This window comes from Doryrhamphus excisus, chromosome 14 (assembly GCF_030265055.1).
Source record: "Doryrhamphus excisus isolate RoL2022-K1 chromosome 14, RoL_Dexc_1.0, whole genome shotgun sequence".
Classification (NCBI taxonomy): domain Eukaryota; kingdom Metazoa; phylum Chordata; class Actinopteri; order Syngnathiformes; family Syngnathidae; genus Doryrhamphus; species Doryrhamphus excisus.
The window spans coordinates 17,094,269-17,115,268 of NC_080479.1; the positions used below are offsets into that span (position 1 = coordinate 17,094,269).

Sequence of the window (21,000 nt, forward strand, 5' to 3'; positions counted from 1 at the left end):
TTTTGCTAAAATCTTTAGTATTGTATGATGTGTGATGTGATAATTGCAGTACCCCATGCCAAATGTTGGACACCCCTGACCAAACTCAATTTATTGAAATAATTTCCAGACGTTGCTTCCAATGTAAGACGAAACCTCAGATTTGTTGAGTAAGATATTTGATGCAATGGAGGGAGGACTCGAAACACGATATTGTTTTTCTCATATAGTGTAGTTGAATGATGAATTATTCAAATGGACCCCACTTCATGAATTGACTGGCCTGTGCTGCACTTGAATGGAATAACAAGGTCAGTACTGCCAGCCTGCCTGGACAATTATTTATGGATTAGCACATTAGCATGGACACTTCACGTTTGTGACACAAACACACCGCAGCCGTGAAGGCAAAATGCCACAAAATATGAAAATATGAAATGTGACTTTGAGCTCCAGATCTCAGGGAAGCCACAGCAACCGAATAAGTGGCATTTGCCTCCTTCTTTCCTTTCCTTTCCTTTCCTTTCCTTTCCCCTCCTTTCCTTTCCTCCACTCTCCCCCGCCCTCACCGGCTTGCTCTCCCCCGCCCTCCCCGAGGCTGAGAATGCCCGTGCGGGACTGACACTCTAGTGACACGGGCTGAGCAGACATGGAGGCCCCACCAACGAGAGAGGCCCGTGCTGACACATCCAGGCCCAGCTAACGGCGCGTCGGAGTGCATTTTCGGAACATCTCGGAAGAAATTCAGGATATAACACCCTGTAAGGAAGATGGATATTACTACCAAAGAAGAAGGAATTTAATACGGAGATCCATTTCGGTGCTCTATGTTGATTCAACGTAGCCGCCATTTTGTTGACAGTGTTTTTTTTTTAAACAACCTACACGGTGGTGCGTTTGTTATTTTGTACCGCTGGAATGTTACTCTTTATATATATATATATATATATGAGTGTAATTATCCGTGATTTTAAAATCCGCGTTTGTATTCTTGGCGACGTGTAACATTTTTTTTTCTGGTTTGGCGGACTTAGCTAGTGCATCGTTAGCCGTTGTAGCCGAGATGTAACACGAGTGCATGCGAAGGATGTGACGGGGGGGATGAATATAATATACAATACTTGTCTTGTACTGTCATATTAGTACTATCAATTCAACAATTTTTAACATTACAGAAGTGGCGTACCATAGAAAGACTGTCGGAATGTACTACCCATTTAAACTCCGTTTAAAATTAAGCCTTTGCTAGGTGAAAACAGCCCCGCTCATCCTTAAACATTAGCAGTCAAGTTACCCGCTGAAAGGGCTACTTACATTGTCAATATTTTGGTAAAGTAATGCATTAAACATCATTATTAATTAGTTCACGCTATATTTAGCATGTTTAGCGACGACGCCATCCTTTTAAAACTGTCTGCATCGCCTCTGTTGTGATAATTAATAGCACCGTATTTGGGGAAGCTATTACACTGCTTGTTGCTAGGTGTACCGGGGATAGTTTTCCGCCACCTTCCAAATTGATTGATATCCTTGCACCATTGAACGCATCACAACCGGTAATGTTAATAGTGTAACATAACAGCTGCGACACATGGCTACTGTCATTGGTGCGTTCATGACATCGATAAACTCAGCTCTGTCGCTTTACACACACACACACACACACACACACGCGCGTGTAGTGTCGATACCCACATCTTATATAGTTCATGTTTTGTCATTTTTTTTAGCACGTGGAGTAATATGTAGCCGCCACGTTGACATACACGGAGGAAGGACACGGAGCCAAATGATGTGAAACGACGTTCGTGGACAACTAGAAGAGGTCAGTAACAATGTGGCGTGTCTTTCACAACTGTCAGCACGAATGCATGAGAAGCCATCCACGGCTGTCACGGGATGACTCGCAGACGTGTTTACTTTCGTTTCAGCGGCATTTTAGTATGACTAAACAAGGATGACTGTGCAGGATTTGTCATTTGCAATGATAATGGCAGGCGTTTGGATTGCACAGACATCTTTATCAAACATGCATGCACTGTAGCCACAGTGGGATCAGCTTCCCTTTGCCCCCCTCCCCATATGTAGAGGATGTTGTCACTGTGTTGATTCCCCCCACCCCCCCTGAAGATGCTCCAAGTCAGGGGTGGGCAAACTACGGCCCGGGGGCCACATGCGGCCCACCAAGCGTTTGAATCCGGCCCGCCAGTTGCTTTCTAAGTAACTTCAACTTTTAACATACAAACTGGCAACATGACTTGCAAGTCGGATGTCTGATTTAGTAAAAAATAAACAACAAAACTGTAAAATTAAATGACATAGTTTGATGTGGTGTGATGTTTAAAGTGATCCTAAAAAAGGGACATGAGAACATACAACTGATATAGGATAACACTTTTACAGATAAAATTAGACAAATAATTCAAGGAAAATGATAAGCATAAAATAGTGTGTGTGTGTTAAATATATGTTCTGGCCCCCCAGACAATTTTGTTAACTCAATGCGGCCCTCGAGTCCAAATATTTGCCCACCCCTGCTCCAAGTTGTGGTGAGGGATCAAGTAGAAATAAAGACTGGGGTTGCAGGGAACGGTTAGAGAGCAAGGGTCCAAAGTGTGGCACGTGTTGCATTCGGAAAATAGGATTTCAGAAAGACAATAAAAAAAAAAAAAAAAGCGAAAATAGAAGAATCAGCAGCAGAATAAAATCAATAAATATTAAAGGGGAAAAAGTTGTAATATTGTGAGGAAAAATAACATTATTATAGAAGCATAAAGTCAAAATATTGAAAACAAGGCATTATTTATAAAAAAAAGCTGTAGAAAAAGTTGAGAATAAAGTCAAAATAATATGGGAACCAAAGGGTCTAAAGTGTGGCACATGTTGCATTTGGAAAATAGGATTTCAGAAAAACAATTAAAAAAGAAAAAGCGAAAATGGAAGAATCAGCAGCACAATAAAACAATAAAATCAATAAATATTAAAGGGGAAAACATAATTTTACTATAATGTTGTAATATTGTGAGGAAAAATAACATTATTGTTGAAGCATAAAATCCAAAAAATTTAAAATAAGGCATTATTTATAAAAAGGTTGTGGAAAAAGTAGAGCATGAAGTCAAAATAATATAGGAACAAATAATAATACATAGTTATTTATTATCATTAAATAATGATTCTAAGAATAATTCCTAATAGAGAATAAAGTCAAAATATTAAGTAAAAAAAAATTGAAAATAAGGCATTATTCATAAAAAGGTTGTGGAAAAAAGTTGAGAATAAAGTCAAAATAATATGGGAACAAATAATAATACATAGTTATTTATTATCATTAAATAATGATTCAAAGAATAATTACTAATACAGAATAAAGTCAAAATATTAAGAGTTTTAAGAGAATAAGCTAGTAATAAAAAAAAGGAGAAAATACATTCAGTCATTTTAGTACCATAGAGTTGAAATGGTAAAAAAAAATTAAAAATAAATTTGGGAAATTGGATTGGGGGAAAGGTTATAATATTATGGTGGTACATTCAAAATACTAACAGAAAAAAAGTTATCTAAAACAAAAAAAATCATAATATCATCAAAACAATGTAATATTATGATAAAAAAATACAGCCATGAAGCGCATCTTGGTTTCATAGAACAACGGCATGAATGGAGTGAGCCCTGCAACTCAAAAAGTTGTAATATTATTTGAATAAAGTCAAAATATTAACAGAAAAAAAGTTGTAATCTAACAAGAAAATGTCATATTTTTACCAGAATAATGTTGTATTATTATGAGGAAAAAGTATTTACGTAAAGAGACATAACTTGGAAGCATAGCATCACTATTTGGCAGTCAGAGTTAGGACACTCGTGGGTTAGCCGAAATGCTAACAACCATTCACACTCACATTCATACCTATGGACAATTTGGAGTCGCTAATTAACCTAGCATGTTTTTGGAATGTGGTAGAAAACCTATGCATGCACGGGGAAAACATGCAAACTCCACACAGAGATGGCCGAGGGTGGACTTGAACCCTGGTCTCCTAGCTGTGAGGTCTGCGCGCTAACCACTCGACCGCCATGCAGCCCAAATGCATAAACAGTCCAAGTTAATACAGCTTTTTTTCATGTTTGCGGCACATTAATATATGAATTTATTTGTAGTGGCTCGCCACAAATGAATTTGGACCGCCACAGATAGATTTGATGCTACCTGTTTTTGTAGCACGCACCTTACAGGCTCATTATAACTCACTCTCTCGTCAGTATAAGCTGTATAGTACATACATGGAGCTCTGGATGTTGTGTGTTTTAGGCTGCTTGAAACGAAACCAAGACCCATCCCGTCAAATAACTTCATGTTCTGTTGTTAAACGGGGTTTTAAAAACACGCAAATTACACGTGTTTATTACATGTATGACTAGACTGGCTCGCTGCTCCTCCCCACGGAGCAAAAAAAGCATGAAAGAGACTATACTGTATACTCTGTTGGACACCAGCACTCATGCCAGTAATGTGGGAGTGGGTGGATGGGTGGGTGGGTTACTACTGTATTGCTGGAGTCAAAGGGAAATCGGCAGGGAGTACACTGGAAAGGGGCGGGAGCACACAGGAAGTTGTTTACTATGTTTCGGGCCTGCTTTTGGCATTTTTCCCGTCACAGAGTTTATGTTCGCACAATTTGTTCCCTTCAGACTAGTTTCTGTTTTTAATATGGTGCTAGGATGTCTGAATGTTGTAAAAGTTAATTTTGTGTAATTTTATTTTCTATGTAGCGCCACATTACAGCAAAAGTCGTTTGTGGATAACCTTTTTTTTTTTTTTTTTTTTTTTACTAAGAGGAAAAAAGTTGAGAATAAAGTCCAAATAATATGGGAACAAATAATAATACATAGTTATTTATTATCATTAATAGAGAATAAAGTCAAAATATTAAGTAAAAAAAAAATGAAAATAAGGCATTATTCATAAAAAGGTTGTGAAAAAAAAGTTGAGAATAAAGTCAAAATAATATTAAGTTGTAAAAGTTCATTTTGTGTAATTTTATTTTCTATGTAGCGCCACATTACAGCAAAAGTCGTTTGTGGATAACTTTTTTTTTTTTTTTTTACTAAGAGGAAAAAAGTTGAGAATAAAGTCCAAATAATATGGGAACAAATAATAATACATAGTTATTCATTATCATATCAAATAATGATTGTAAGAATAATTCCTAATAGAGAATAAAGTCAAAATATTAAGTCAAAAAAATTTAAAATAAGGCATTATTCATAAAAAGGTTGTGAAAAAAAGTTGAGAATAAAGTCAAAATAATATGGGAACAAATAATACATAGTTATTTATTATCATTAAATAATGATTCTAAGAATAATTCCTAATAGAGAATAAAGTCAAAATATTAAGTCAAAAAAAATTGAAAATAAGGCATTATTCATAAAAAGGTTGTGAAAAAAAAGTTGAGAATAAAGTCAAAATAATATTAAGTTGTAAAAGTTAATTTTGTGTAATTTTATTTTCTATGTAGCGCCACATTACAGCAAAAGTCATTTGTGGATTACTTTATTTATTTTTTTTACTAAGACGTCTATTCTTTTATCAAACCTCCTTAAATAGGCTTCCTGTGGCCTCTTTTTGTGCTGTTGGGCTCTACCAACCAGGTCCTTGGGGGGGCAATAAAACATGAAATAAACACAAACTATGAGGAGCAAATCTGAAAACACAAGCACCACATCCTTGTTGCTGCTTGCTTCTTCTGTAACAAAGTTAGTGAGGGAGTCGAGTTGGCCCCGTGTGGCGAGCAAAATGTGTTTTTTGTTATTGAGACCACAGTTACTTCAGTTTGTGTGCTGTCACTAACTGCCCCTTTGCAAATGTGTGGAGTAGTGGAAAGGGGAAGCGGATGGAAATGCTTAAAATGGTGAATACACAGAGAATGATTGAGTGCTAAAAAACAAGGGCGGTGTTATTTTGTTATGGTTTGTGTGGTCAATGGCAGTGTGTAGTTTTCAGCCAGTGACTTAAGTGAATCAGGGAGGGTACAGGCGCTGCTAAAATACATCAACTGCTAGCCATTGTATGGTCATATCACCTTGTACTTTGGTACGTGATTTAAAAAAAAAAACAAACAAAAAACTTAAACTATATTAGGAAAGCAGGAAGTGAACAAATGTAACAGTTACTGATTGTAAAAGTACCAGATGGAGGGGTAGGATTTAATAAGCGTTGCTTCTTCCTACTCCTTTTGGACATGTGGAACTGTTTTGGGATGCATTCAATTGTAATCTTTTTAATTTTTTTAATTAAAATTAAAATTAAAATTAAAATTAAAATTAAAATTAAAATTAAAATTAAAATTAAAATTAAAATTAAAATTAAAATTAAAATTAAAATTAAAATTAAAATTAAAATTAAAATTAAAATCCATTTTCCTCTGCTTATCCGGGTCCAGGTTGCGGGGGCAGCAGTCTCAGTAGGGTCTAAAATAAAAAATTAAAATTAAAATTAAAATTAAAATTAAAATTAAAATTAAAATTAAAATTAAAATTAAAATTAAAATTAAAATTAAAATTAAAATTAAAATTAAAATTAAAATTAAAATTAAAATTAAAATTAAATAAAAAAAACTAAAATTAAATAAAAAAAATTAAAATTCATTTTGCAGCCCCTGAATAATGTATTATGAATTGAATATTTTAACAAATGTAATATGGATTTGAACATTATTAGAGCCCTCAGGACATGAAATAACACCCCTATAGTCACCTTTACACTGGTATTACCCAATACTTTGAGCAAGAGGACTGGTCTACAAAAATTAAAATTAAAAAACTTAAATTATATTAGGATGAAAATTTAAATTTAAATAAAAAAAAACAAAAACAAACTTAAACTATATTAGGAAAGCAGGAAGTGAACAAATGTAACAGTTACTGATTGTAAAAGTACCAGATGGAGGGGTAGGATTTAATAAGCTTTGCTTCTTCCTACTCCTTTTGGACAATTCTTTCATTACACATGTTGTCAGTCTCTGTCATTTTCTTTCATTGTCACTCTTTGTGTCACTTTTATGTGGAGCCATTAGCCATCCTGATCCATTGGTCTTCAACCAAAAATATGATAAAAAATGGTTTGGTCTTCATGATTAATAACAGTTTGCTTCCACTTTCTCTCCACCTTTCTTTTCTTCTACAGTTGTAGGACGGAGAAAGAGGGACGGACAGACAGGGAAGGATCGGAACCCCCTCAAAACAAGGAGAGCTTCTTCCTCATTGTTAACCCCCCTTCCCCCTTTCCCCTCATCCCTATCCCGCTCCCTATCCTTTATTCTTCCTGGGAAACACATTCCCTGCCTTGTACACTTTTGAGCCCCTGAAGTTTCGATGGATCAGAAGGTTCAGGGAAGAACCGCAACGCCACCTCTTCTCTCGGGTGTTCCCTCTGGGGATCGGGAGAAAGAGGGAGGGGTTGGAAAGATGGAAGAAGACGAGGAGAAGAAGCGGGACAGAGAGAAAGAGGCTTCCGGTGTCTCTGACGGCGCCGCAGCAGGCGGACCCGGAGGCGCTGGCGGCGACGCGTCGCAGTTCTCCGTCAAGGAGAGCAACCTATCCGAGGGCAATGTCAAACTGAAGATCGGCCTTCAAGCAAAACGCATGAAGAAACCTCCAAAGATCTTGGAGAATTATGTATGCAGACCAGCCTTCCGGGCTACAATGAGGAACACGGGGCGGGGAGGCGGTAGCGCTCGAGGGAACCGTGCAGGGAATACAGCTGATGGACCAGGCAGCCAAAGCCAGAGCCCGTCTCATGTCAGGGAAAAAGAGAAGGAGCAGAGCCCGAGTGTGAGCAGACCGGTCTCTTCATCTTCATCCAACCCATCTTCTAAAGCCTCGACACCGCCTCCTCCTGGACTTCCCGCAGCCAGCGCAGCTTCCCCGGCGACTCCTCAAGTGAATGGGAGTACAGCAGGAAAACGGGTAAGTGGGGAACACGGGGGCGGTGTTAAGTGTTGTGATTCAACAATTAAAAAAAAAATTATAATATTATATAATATATAATAATATTATAAAAAATATATAATATTTATAAAATAAAAAAAAAACAAAAAACAAACAAAAAAAATAAAAAAAACTAAACTATATTAGGAAAGCAGGAAGTGAACAAATGTAACAGCAGGGGAAGCCCAGACTTCCCGGTTTAAAATTAAAATTAAAATTAAAATTAAAATTAAAATTAAAATTAAAATTAAAATTAAAATTAAAATTAAAATTAAAATTAAAATTAAAATTAAAATTAAAATTAAAATTAAAATTAAAATTAAAATTAAAATTAAAATTAAAAACAAGCTTAAATTATATGAGGATAAAAATTTAAATTTAAATTAAAAAACAAAAAGGAAGAAAAAAGCTTTAGGAAAGCAGGAAGTGAACAAATGTAACAGTTACTGATTGTAAAAGTACCAGATGGAGGGGTAGGATTTAATAAGCTTTGCTTCTTCCTACTCCTTTTGGACATGTGGAACTGTGAACTGATTATGGGATGCATTCAATTGTATTCTGATGCATGTTTAAATGAAATTAAACCATTACTGTTACCAATTAACATAGCATGTTACTGGAATGTGGGAGGAGTACAAATACAAAAAAATAAAAATAGTAGTAAAAATAAAATTAAAATTAAAAAATTAAAAAAAAACAACAAAAAAATCTATAAACGATATTAGGAAAGCAGGAAGTGAACAAATGTAACAGTTACTGATTGTAAAAGTACCAGATGGAGGGGTAGGATTTAGTAAGCTTTGCTGATTATGGGATGCATTCAATTGTAATCTGATGCTTGTTCAAATGAAATGAAACCATTACCATTACAATTAATGACATCCCGACTTCCCGAAGTGTCGGAATATAGGAATATAGCATGTGTTGCTGTACTCCAGAAATGGACAACTGGTCCACGGGCCAGGCCTTGATTAATCCGGTTTTAGGATTAAATTACAGTTTGCATTTTGACTGTCAACCAGCATAAGGAGCTAATAACTGGTACCTCTCGCTTAGCATGTCACCCACCTCCGTAAAAATTGAACATTGTTTCACGGCGATGTGGACCGTAGTATTCCTGCCTTTTAATTGGAGACAACAACAATAAATGACAATAAATTAAATAAGATACTATTTAATGCAAGGTATAATATACAGTGCTACATTGATTGTTATTATATTTTCCTGTACAAATAGGTTATTTTGTCCCAATTTACATGACAAAATGAGTTATATGGCATGTCAGAACTTGTGAAAAATACACTGGCATAAATATTGATTTCAGTTAGTGCAGCGATACATCCTGGTGAAATATTGTTCCTGTATTTAAAAGAAAAAAAGAAAAGGGTTTTCGCATTTTAAAAGCTCGGGTGCCGGTAGCCAAACAAAAGGTGCTTCACCGTCATAAAAACTTTAAGCTATTGTATGTCTTTGGCTTCAAATTACTTTGTTTTCACTGCCTAGCATATGTCGCCCTTGCTAAGGGGTGTTCAAAGTTATTGTTTTTTTTTTTTATTGGCTTGCGGCACATTCTAAAAATATAATTTAAAAGAAAATAAATTTAAAAAATTCTATGAAAATAATGTCATTTAAAAAGCATTAATTTTAAATGTGAAAATTTCAGTTTTGTTGCGTTTTTTCCATATCATTGTTTCAACTCCAAATGAACTATTGTATCATTTGAGATGATGGAGTGGTGCGCTCATTAAAATAGTCTTTGTGTCGTATTTGGGCCTGTGTTTTCGTTCCACTGGCCTCTGGTGATCTGCGCTCTATTTTGTCTGTGTCACTGCTCGCCCTTGTCCCCCTTCCCCCACATCCCCCTCCTCTGGATGACCTCCACAGCTCTCCCTCCTTGTCCCCAGTCTGACCCTAGTTAAGTGTTATTGACTTGCCCGGGCCGCGCTCAATGCTATTTATTGCTACTAAATTGAAACAGTTAAGGGCACATTAAGAATTGTAATAGTGTTTCAAAGGATCACAACTGTGTATTGAATCTATACAATACGAGTTTTGCTTTTTGAGAATTACAGAAGTAAAGGAATATGATATTGTCCAAAGGCTTACAGATTGGAGCAGTTATTGTTTAATATGAAAATATGTGCAGCTGCATGGTGGGGAGGTGGTTAGCGCCAGGCCTCACAGCTAGGAGACCCGAGTTCAATTCCACCTGTGTGTGGAGTTTGCATGTTCTCCCCGTGCATGCGTGGGTTAATTGGCTAGATTAATTAGCGACTCCAAATTGTCCATAGGTATGAATGTGAGTGTGAATGGTTGTTTGTCTATATGTGCCCTGTGATTGGCTGGCGACCAGTCCAGGGTGTACCCCGCCTCTCGTCCGAAGAAAGCTGGGATAGGCTCCAGCACCTCCGCGACCCTAGTGAGGAAAAGCGGTAGAAAATGAATGAATTAATAAAAATATGTACGGCTGCACGGTGGTGGAGGGGTTAGTGCAAGGCCTCACGTCTAGGACACCCAAGTTCAATTCCACCCTCGGCCATGTCTGTTATTTTGCTTCACATAAACATCTTTAAGGCGGTCGAGTGGTTAGCGCCAGGCCTCACAGCTAGGAGACCCGAGTTCAATTCCACTCTCGGCCATTTCTGTGTGGAGTTTGCCTGTTGTTCATGCGTGGGTTTTCTCCGGGTACTCCGGTTTTCCTCCCACATTCCAAAAACATGCTAGGTTAATTGGCGACTCCAAATTCATCCATAGGTGTGAATGTGAGTGTGAATGGTTGTTTGTCTATATGTGCCCTGTGATTGGCTGGCCACCAGTCCAGGGTGTACAACGCCTCTTGTCCGAAAACAGCTAGGATAGGCTCCAGCACCCCCGCGACCCTAGTGAGGAAAAGCAGTAGAAAATGAATGAATGAATAAAAATATGTGCGGCTGCACGGCGGTCGAGTGGTTAGCGCCAGGCCTCACATCTAGGAGACCCAAGTTCAATTCCACCCTTGGTCATCTCTGTGTGGAGTTTGCATGTTCTCCTTGTGCATTACTCCGGTTTTCCTCCCACATTCCAAAAACATGCTAGGTTAATTAGCGACTCCAAATTGTCCATAGGTATGAATGTGAGTGTGAATGGTTGTTTGTCTATATGTGCCCTGTTCCCACCTGTTAGCTCACAGTAACTTTTAATGCATTGTTTTTACAGGGTCCCCCAAAGATGGACGGCGTATCGGATGCAAAGTCAGATACTAAAGTAGCTACCGCCACATCTGAGCGACCCCTGAATCTTCATCGCCCTCTCCCGGACGGCAAACTTCACCCATCTGGGAAGAAAACGCCAACTTTGCAATTCAGCCAGCGGGCGTCGTCACCTTCGTCACCGACGCCTGTATCAAAAGAAGCTAGCGGTGAAGGCGTTAAACCACCTCAGTACACCTACAGCAGTGAAAGTCAACGAGACAAGGACAAGGACGTTCAAAGCTGGGGAGCCCCCACCGTCACGGAGAAATTAGCTCAGCTCATAGCGACCTGCCCGCCGTCAAAGACCCCCAAGCCCGTCAAACCTGCTAAGACTGACGCCGCTGCCCCCATTTCAAGCTCAGGTTTTATGACCCCCACCGCAAAGCAGCGAGACCGAGCTATGGCCAATCGGAACACCTATTCAAGAATGGCTCACCTTTCTCCCCCGCTCCCGGTGTCACGGCCGCCTGGTCGGCCGTACGGTTCTCGGAACAAAGACAGCGTTGTCGAGAACTCGCCCACCTTGACGCTAAAAACGAAGGAGGACGCAGATGGGACCGGGAAACCCAGTAGCGGCAGTATTAACCCGAGCGGCGGTAATAGCGGTACTACGGCGCTCACCTGCGGAAGTACCCGACTCCTTTCCTTGGCGAAGGACATCAACAACGACAACATGAACGGTAGCATTCCGAAACCGCAGACGTGCGCTACTCTCTGCTCACCCAGCACAACAACTCTGCCGTCTCGTCCGCTTTCCCCCTCCCCGACCACGACAGCCGAACAAAGGATCAGTCACCGAAGCTCCCCGGCCGCTTCGCTAGCCGACCACGCTCGAGAGACGCCCGCCTCGGCGGACGACGGCGTTCCAAATCTGAGGGAACCGGGAAGGGACATCTCCAGAGACCTGACCCATTGCTCCTTGACAGGAATAGCAAAGCCGGAAGGCAAAGACAAAGGATCTTGCAGTCAGTCAATCCGAGCGGATCGGGACATGAACTTGAGTCCGTGTAAGCGTAGCCCCAACCGGGGACGCACCAGCAGCCCTCCGGAAGCCGTAAGACCAAGAGCATCCACTTCGCCCGAACCGGATATCGAAGACAGCCCACAAACCCCTCTCCGAGACGAGTCCCCGGATTCCTCGATGGATTCCGCGACTGAGCAGGACAGTAAACCTCTTAAAAAACGTCGAGGCCGGAAGCCTCGCTGGAGCCGCGCTATCAACAAAGTACATAGTCAAAGAGCAGGCCACGACGGGCCCTTTGACCAGAGCAAAACCACCATACCCTTATCGTCCGCCTTGGATACCGCGGTTAAGAGACCAGTAGGTAGACCGCCCAGCTCAAATAAAACCAAACCAAATATTCTCCAACAAAGTTCAATGTCGCATATCTTCCAACCCCAGGTCAAGAAAAGGGGAAGACCAAAGTCCAAGATGCCAACGCTCGACGCGCCAGCCTGTCGGCGTCCGTCGAATAAATTGGCAACATCGAAGGTTTATTCAACTTTTTTAAAGTCTAAAGAAGAACCAGACCCCCCTGTTCTGCATCCGGAGATTGACCTGAACCCGCCGAAACCTATGCTTCGAAAACGTGGACGCCCGAAGCGGCTCCCGCCGACCTTACCCCAAGAGAGTCACCCCCCGACATTAGCTCCCGAGGCTGGGGACTCAGGAGATCGGCGATATCACAACAAAGGCAACGGTCAGCTGATTATGAAAACAATCATCGGTAAAATCAACAAAATGAAAAGTGTCAAACGGAAGCGGATTCTTAGTCAGATCCTGTTAGGACCGAGAAAAGAAGACCCTCCCAAAGTGACCCCGAGCGGGGTCATTGGATCCGTGGGAGCCGCATCGCAGTCTTTGTCGTCTCTGGCCGCTTCGCTCGGCGGGAAACTAGGACCGCTAATTAACGTTAGCAAAAAAGGCACAATATATATGGGTAAGAGGAGGGGTCGTAAACCGAAAGCGCCGAGCGCCACGGCGTCGACGGCACCGCCGGAACCCTTCCTGTCCCCAACCACCACCACCACCACGTCTCCTCTGCATCACCATCAGTCTCAGCAACAGCACTCGGAAATATTCCCTTCCCCGTCTCTCTCCCAATCGAGCGGCGGCCATAGTCCCATTAGCGACGCCAGTTTCGTCGAGCCGGGATCGGTGCACTTTTCCGGTCATTCGCACTATTCAAACGCCCATCACAGTCACAGCACGTTCGTTTTCCCCCCTCCGACTTTCTCCGCCCCGAATCTCCGCAATCCTGTCCTTGGCTCGACCTTATCGATGGCGACGTCAGGCTCTCAGAAAAAGTCATCTTTCCGTGGATACCACCACCCCCACCCCCACCACCAGCACCACCACCACTACAGGCAGCACTACAACTACCACAAGCTATCCCCTCCTCGGCCGCTTCACCCCACCTCGCCCGCCCCGCTCAGTGAACTGAAAGAAGCCACCCCATCCCCGGTGAGCGAGTCCCACAGCGAGGAAACGGTGCCCAGTGACAGCGGCATCGGAACCGACAACAACAGCACCTCCGATCGCGGCGAGAAAGCCGGCACAGGAGGCTTGGGAGGAATCGGGTTGGCGGCCGGGATCGGCAGCGGGTTATTAATACCTGGGGTCATCGGTTCAGCTGTGGGCGCCCGCATGGGGCTTAATTCCAGAGGCAGGCGCCGCCACTCGGCCGTGCTCGTGGAACATCCGTCGCCTTCTCCGTCGCCGCACGCGACGAGGTTATCGCCGGATCCGCTGAGACCTCACCCGGCGGCTTCCTCTGCGTCCTTAATGGGACACAAGGAAAAACATAAACATAAGTGTAAACGCCGTAACCACGGGTGCCCGGGATATGAAAAACTTAAACGACAGAAAAGAAAACGCAAGAAGAAATACCTCCAACTCCGCTCCCGGCGCATCGACCCGAACTTTCTCGCTGAACTGGATGAAATTGTTATAAGAATGAGTGAAATCCGCATAGCGCACCGTACCACGGGGCACCGCCTTGGCAGCGGCATCGCATTGTCAGCAGGAGCAAAAAGAATGCCGGGAGTCGCCAACCGTGCCGCCGGTTTAAGTAGCCCCACTGGCCCTCCGCCACATCATTACATCCACCGAGATCTCCTGCCCACAATCTTCAGGGTTAACTTTGGCAGCTTCTACTCCCACCCTGCGTATTCCTGCGACCCGTTGCACTATGTCCGCAAACCGGACATGAAAAAGAAACGCGGGCGACCCCCGAAACCCAGAGAGTCCATGTCCGAAGTAGCTTTTGTACCAGGGCTCGGATTCCCACTCTCCAGCGGCGGCTTCTACCATCCGTCTTACAGTGTTCCTTATTCCTCCGGACCCCTCGGTTTGGGTTACTACAGGGGCTATCCTCCGGCTAGCGCTCTGTACCCTCACCCGCATCATCAGTCGCCCCACACCGCCCCTTCTCACCATTCTACTCATTCGCCCACTTTCCCTCCACCGCCCCCGACGTCTTACATGCATCATCACCACCCCTCGCACCTCCTCCTAAACCCTTCTAAGTTCCACAAGAAGAAACACAAGCTACTTAGGCAGGACTACCTAGGAGGTGGAAGGTCCCCCGTTCTTTACCCACCCATGTCCTCCGAGTTGTCGTTCAACTGGCACCACAAACACAAACACCGACACAAACACCGAGAGCGATGCGCCGACGACGACAGAGACGAAGAAGAAGCAATAGGAGCACCGGGGAATCGAACCGGGCCGGGTTTGTCCGACGGCAGAGCATTAGGCAAGGCGGAAAGACTCGGTAGCCTGGGAATGGCGGAGTCCTTGCAACAATGTCGCTTTGGACGGAGAACCTCCGGCAGCAGTTCCAGCAAGCCTGGTGGTGCCGCGTTATCCAACTCTCCGTCTTCTTCATCCTCGTCTTCCGCAGATCGGTACAAGCGCAAAGAAAGCTCGGTATCTTGTTTGGGACCGTCGAGACTAACTCTGGGAAACAGTTCCAAAAACCAACACTCTGCAGAGTCCTGGTTTAGATTAGGGAGCCCCGAGAACGACTACTCGAAGCTTTCACGTCGTCACGTATTACCCAGTCAAGGCCCCTTCTCAGACGGACGCGCTCAAGAACTTCCCGCTTGCTCGGACAGTGAAGACGAGGAGCCTCTCACGCCCACCGAAGACGTGGAACCCAGGGGCCACGATTCTCCCAATCTCACAAACTTGTTTGCCTCCGCCTTCACCCGCACTAACTTGAGGGGGTGTCGGAACAGAAAGAACGAGGCAGCGCCAGGGAACGCCAGCTTCTCCTCTTTGGAACGAAAACTAAGGAAGGACCCTTCGATATCGGCAGAGAGAAGAGAATTAGGTAAGTGAAAATCGTCGCCACTTTTGTTCGACATCTTCTCGACAAAGAAATCAAAGAAGTCAACACATTATTCAGTCACATACACTGGTGGTGGTAAACTACATCCGTAGTCACAGCTGCGCTGGGGCAATATGACCGAATAATGGCTGCCAATTTGTGCCTCACGGCCTCTCCAACCACCACCAAAACATTCATTCACATTCACACACCAGTATGGTCCGCACCGGAGGGACGATGAGTGGGAGTGTCTTGCTCATGGGCACAATGACAGTAGCCACGGAATCTTTCCCAATGCAACGGTATACATGGAAAGGAATATTCCAATCGCGTGTCTACATGCGCCGCTATAATCAGAATAGTACCAGAATAGTCAATGGGGGGCATGCCCAGTAAAACGTAAACATCAACATCACATGATACCGACTTCCTGGAGTTTTTCTTTCGCTTGTTGGAATAGCTATTTATTCATAATATTCATTCATACATTCATTAATTTTCTAACGCTTATCCTCACAGGGAATAAACTCATAATATTATGAGTAGCATTAAAAAAAAATATATATATATATATAGTGAGACTATAATAAAAATAAAATCAAAAAATTATAAAAAATATTTAAAAAAATTGAAAAAATATATTTTTTATTGAAACATGCTACTCCTCATAATATCCTCATAGTATTGCCAGTTTTTCACATTTTGAAATTTATTTTGAATCAAAAACAAAACTTTCCGCAGCAGTCCAGTGCTGATTGCTTGCCTCCATTTTATTTTATTTTTTAAATCGAAGAACACCTCGAGCTGCGTGTTACATCATATCTCAGCATTCGCTGAAAGAACGCTACCCGGGAACAGGAGAAGATAAAGTTCAATCTTGCTAATATTTTATAATTAAACTCGGCACATGTTTTATATAGATATGTATTTTCTTTTTTTTTTAAAGATCCAAATTGTAGATGTGAAATCAGCCAAATCCAAATCAAATGAGTGAATTCACGTCACATGTATACTGGAAAAAGCGGTCAAAATGAGAATCCCCTGAAGCTTACATGATGAGAAGAGGAGCTGGTTGTCATTGTGTTGGCTAATTGTACACTTATGATTTCGGTTGTGAGCTCAAAATATTGCAAAATTATGTGATTATTTGTATGCATTAAAATAACACAAGAGGAGGATTAAATAATAAATACAGTACATACAATAGAAATCTGTGAAATTCAAACAGACAAGAAATGCTAGTATCAAGTATTATTGTTTTTTTTTTCTGTTCCTACATAAAGTTGTTTCTGGAGGGGAAAAAAAAACAGTAAAATGATCTACGCTCACACTGCCTGACATTTGGTAGCGCTTAGTAGTGGTTACGGGCTTGGCAAAAAAAATACATAATAACTGCACTGAAAAAGCGGATGACCACAGTTGATGTAGTATTTCAGCCAATACTCATCTTAGCCAAGGCGTGGAGTATTTTCTTAGCAAGTTTATATTTAGCTTATGTCGCTTTTGAATCTCCTGGTCCGATTGTTTAGCAGACCCTTAGCTAATGTTGCTAATGGTTGTTGTTTACTCATCATGTATTTCTATTTGAGTTTTGTATATATATAATGTTTTTCTTGGTTCATGCCACATTGGAAATGTGTGTGGGGGGGAATAGAATAAGGCCACTGTTTAGTCGGAATGGTGCTGTTTTAACTTCAAACCAAGACAGGGTAATCCTGGATTAGTACTCAGGACTCAGGGTCGTGTGGTGGTCACAGACTGAACTCTATAGTGGGGAAACAATGAAATGAAAAGTATTCCGAGTGTATGAACATGTGATTGATGGAAATCAATGTTTGTCTACTAATCTGATACGGATCCAACAATGATTTAAAATCAATTTTAGCTCGACTGCTGATCTGTTGGGTTGTCAAAATGAGTTATTGGGGAAACATAATGGACTTTTGACTTCCAATGAAGAAAGTATATGTATTCATTTAGGCCAGGGGTCTCAAACTCAATTTACCTGGGGGCCACTGGAGCTAGGGTCTGGGCAAGGCTGGGCCGCATCAGGTTTTCCAAAAAAAAAAAAAAACGCATTTATTAAAAACAGAAAAATATACAAACTTTTTCAGTGCTTTGGTTCCGATTTTCGACAATAAAAGTGTTTAATTAAATACATGTATTATTTATTATTTATTAATCAATTTATAAATATGATATATATATATATATATATATATATATATATAATATCCTTTATATATATAATATTATAAATATAAATGAAATATATTTTTTATTTTTATTTTTATATGATTTATTTTTATTTTTTTTTATATTATTTAAAATTTTATTATTTATTAATTTAATAATTAACATTAATTTAATAATATAATATAATCAGTTATTATATTATTATTATTATAATAATTATATTAATTATTATTATAATTTTATTATAATTTTAAAATGTATTATTTAAAATTTAAATTATATATTAAAATTATATATATTTATATATATTAATATAATATTCTTTTGAGGTTCATTTTACCATATTTGGAAATTATAATGGAGGGGTATAGTGACAAAAAAAAAGGCCTACATGCTCACACAAAAAGTATTAAAAACCAACATTTTCATGGATGAGGAAGCCTAAGAAGGTAACCAAGACATGAGAAGCAAATTTGATGGTAATTTATAGTTTTTTAGTGTATTTTATAGCTGATTTAATACATGGGTCAAAACCGACCTGTTAACAATAAGACATGATACCAGAAAGCTAACACAAGAGGAAGGTTAAAAGTTGTCATGATATCAAAAAGTTTGAAAAAAACAATAACAAAATGAAAGTAAGTAGTTATTAATAAAAACATTTTTAACCTCGAAATTTTCCGTCTAACAGAACATCCATGAACTGGATTCAAACAAGTGCACAACAAAGAAAATGACATTCACAACAATAACATGAACTGATATGAATTTGATAACTGATACTGTATAACGCAAAGATCTGCAATAAAACTGCACAAATCATTTAATTGTTTTTTTTCTTCTGTTTCTAAAAAAAAAAAAAAAGAGACTCCAACTATACCGACAAGAGGCCCCGCAACCTCCGAAGGGCCTGAAGGATCCATGCACCGTCGTCAGCAACTCCATCGCCAGTCGTCCATGTTTTACTCTCACGGCTCATCGGCCTCCTCGTGCGTTTTCCCTCCCAAAGACTGCTGCCCCGACGCTTCCCTGCCTCACCAATCTCATCGCGCTCAGCCATCCAAGCACAGCCTCCATCATGTCAACAAAATCCTCCGTGCCAAGAAGCTGCAGAGGCAAGCTCGAACGGGAAACAATATGGTGAAAAAGAGGGGCCCCGGACGCCCCAGGAAACACCCGCTACCCTCGCCGACGCCATCGCCACCGCCTGCCATTGAAATCAATCAAACACGGCACAGAGTGGGAGTGGGTGATCGGCCAATGGGGGGCAGGCTCTGGGATGGGGACACTGTCAAAGATACCATAGAGTCAGTTGTCAAAGACCAGAGAAGCAAAGGCCAGAAAAGGAAACACTGGGAACGGGATGATGGCGAGGAGGAGGAGGAAGAAGAAGAAGAAGAAGAACAGGAAGAAGGGGAGGTCGAAGACACGATGGAGCAATTGCCGGACAAAGAACAGAACCTGAGCAGCCTGGTGGCGAGGTCAAGACCGGGATCTGGAAGGGGATGGCTTGCCCAGGATGAGATCCGTCACTTCCAAAGGTAAACATAGTTCTGCTCTACATCTGAATGCATATTAAGTTATTAACATGTCAACATAACTACCGCTGCGCTGGAGCCTATCCCAGCTGTCTTCGGGCGAGAGGCGGGGTACACCCTGGACTGGTGTCCAGCCAATCACGGGGCACATATAGACAAACAACCATTCACACTCACATTCATACCTATGGACAATTTGGAGTCGCCAATTAACCTAGCATGTTTTTGGAATGTGGGAGGAAAACCGGAGTACCCGGAAAAAAATCCACGTACGCACGGGGAGAACATGCAAACTCCACTTGGGAGTGAGTCCAGGGTGTACCCCGCCTCTCGCCCGAAGACAGCTGGGGGGGGCTCCAGCACCCCTGCGACCCTCGTGAGGAAAAAGCTGTAGAAAATTAATGAATGAATGAATGAACTTGGGAGTGTTAAGTTGCTGTGTGATGAGTTTAGTGATCACCCATGCATGCGCGGGGAGAACATGCAAACTCCACACAGAGATGGCCGAGGGTGGGGATTGAACTCAGGTCTCCTAGCTGTGAGGTCTGCGCGCTAACCACTCGACCACCGCCATGCAGCCGATATATTAGTATATGTTTGTATATTTATTAGTTATAACTTGGGAGTGTTAAGTTGCTGTGTGATGAGTTTAGTGATCACCCATGCATGCACGGGGAGAACCAGCAAACGATTGAACTCAGGTCTCCTAGCTGTGAGGTCTGCGCGCTAACCACTCGACCGCCATGCAGCCGATATATCGGAATATGTTTGTATATTTATTAGTTATAACTTGGGAGTGTTAAGTTGCTGTGTGATGAGTTTAGTGATCGCCCATGCATGCACGGGGAGAACATGCAAACTCCACACAGAGTTGGCCGAGGGTGGGATTGAACTCAGGTCTCCTAGCGCGCTAACCACTCGACCACCGCCATGCAGCCGATATATTGGTATATGTTTGTATATTTATTAGTTATAACTTGGGAGTGTTAAGTTGCTGTGTGATGAGTTTAGTGATCACCCATGCATGCATGGGAACCCTGGTCTCCTAGCTGTGAGGTCTAACCATTCGACCGCCGTGCAGCCGATATATTGGTATATGTTTGTATATTTATTAGTTATAACTTGGGAGTGTTAAGTTGCTGTGTGATGAGTTTAGTTATCACCAATGCATGCACGGTGAGAACATGCAAACTCCACACAGGAGATGGCCGAGGGTGGAATTGAACCCTGGTCTCCTAGCTGTGAGGTCTGCGCGCTAACATAAACATAGTTCTGCTCTATATCCGAATGCATATTAATTTTAGTGTTCGATGTATATGTAACCTGTTTAAACATTATTCTGTCCTTAGCTCAGGGGAGAATAAGACAGACGGCCATCACGCCACTGAACGTCAAGACGCCGACTCTAAGGAGCAAACGTCAGCCATCCCCGTGACCACCAGCCAACGGGAGAAGAGACCAGCTAGACCTCCAAAGAAGAAGTTCCAGAAGGCGGGACTTTACTCTGATGTGTATAAGACCGAAGAGTAAGTCTTCACTTGACCCCATGTCACACTTTTTACCTCAGGGATTTACATTATTATTTTATTTTCCCAGCCCCCGCAGTCAACTCCTGCAGCTAAAGAAAGAGAAACTGGAGTACATACCTGGGGAACATGAGTATGGATTATTTCCAGCACCCATACATGTTGGTGAGTCACATGTCTGTCTTGTTTCATGGATACTGACAGT

The 21,000-nt window shown here is 41.7% G+C and overlaps 1 protein-coding gene across 2 annotated transcripts in view; it reads left to right on the plus strand.

Moving 5' to 3' along the window:
• Positions 1–593: 593 nt before the first annotated feature.
• Positions 594–21,000, plus strand: part of ash1l (ash1 (absent, small, or homeotic)-like (Drosophila)) — a 48,529-nt gene continuing 28,122 nt past the window's right edge. The window contains exons 1-7 of one of the 2 annotated variants that reach the window (XM_058046253.1): positions 594–740; positions 1,710–1,804; positions 7,169–7,950; positions 11,167–15,538; positions 18,597–19,272; positions 20,619–20,795; positions 20,866–20,960. In XM_058046253.1, the coding sequence (XP_057902236.1) occupies positions 7,357–7,950; positions 11,167–15,538; positions 18,597–19,272; positions 20,619–20,795; positions 20,866–20,960 (5,914 nt within the window). In that variant the 5' untranslated portion in view covers positions 594–740; positions 1,710–1,804; positions 7,169–7,356. Of the gene's footprint in view, positions 871–1,709; positions 1,805–7,168; positions 7,951–11,166; positions 15,539–18,596; positions 19,273–20,618; positions 20,796–20,865; positions 20,961–21,000 lie in introns of both variants that reach the window. The other variant, XM_058046254.1, reaches the window with a different exon arrangement.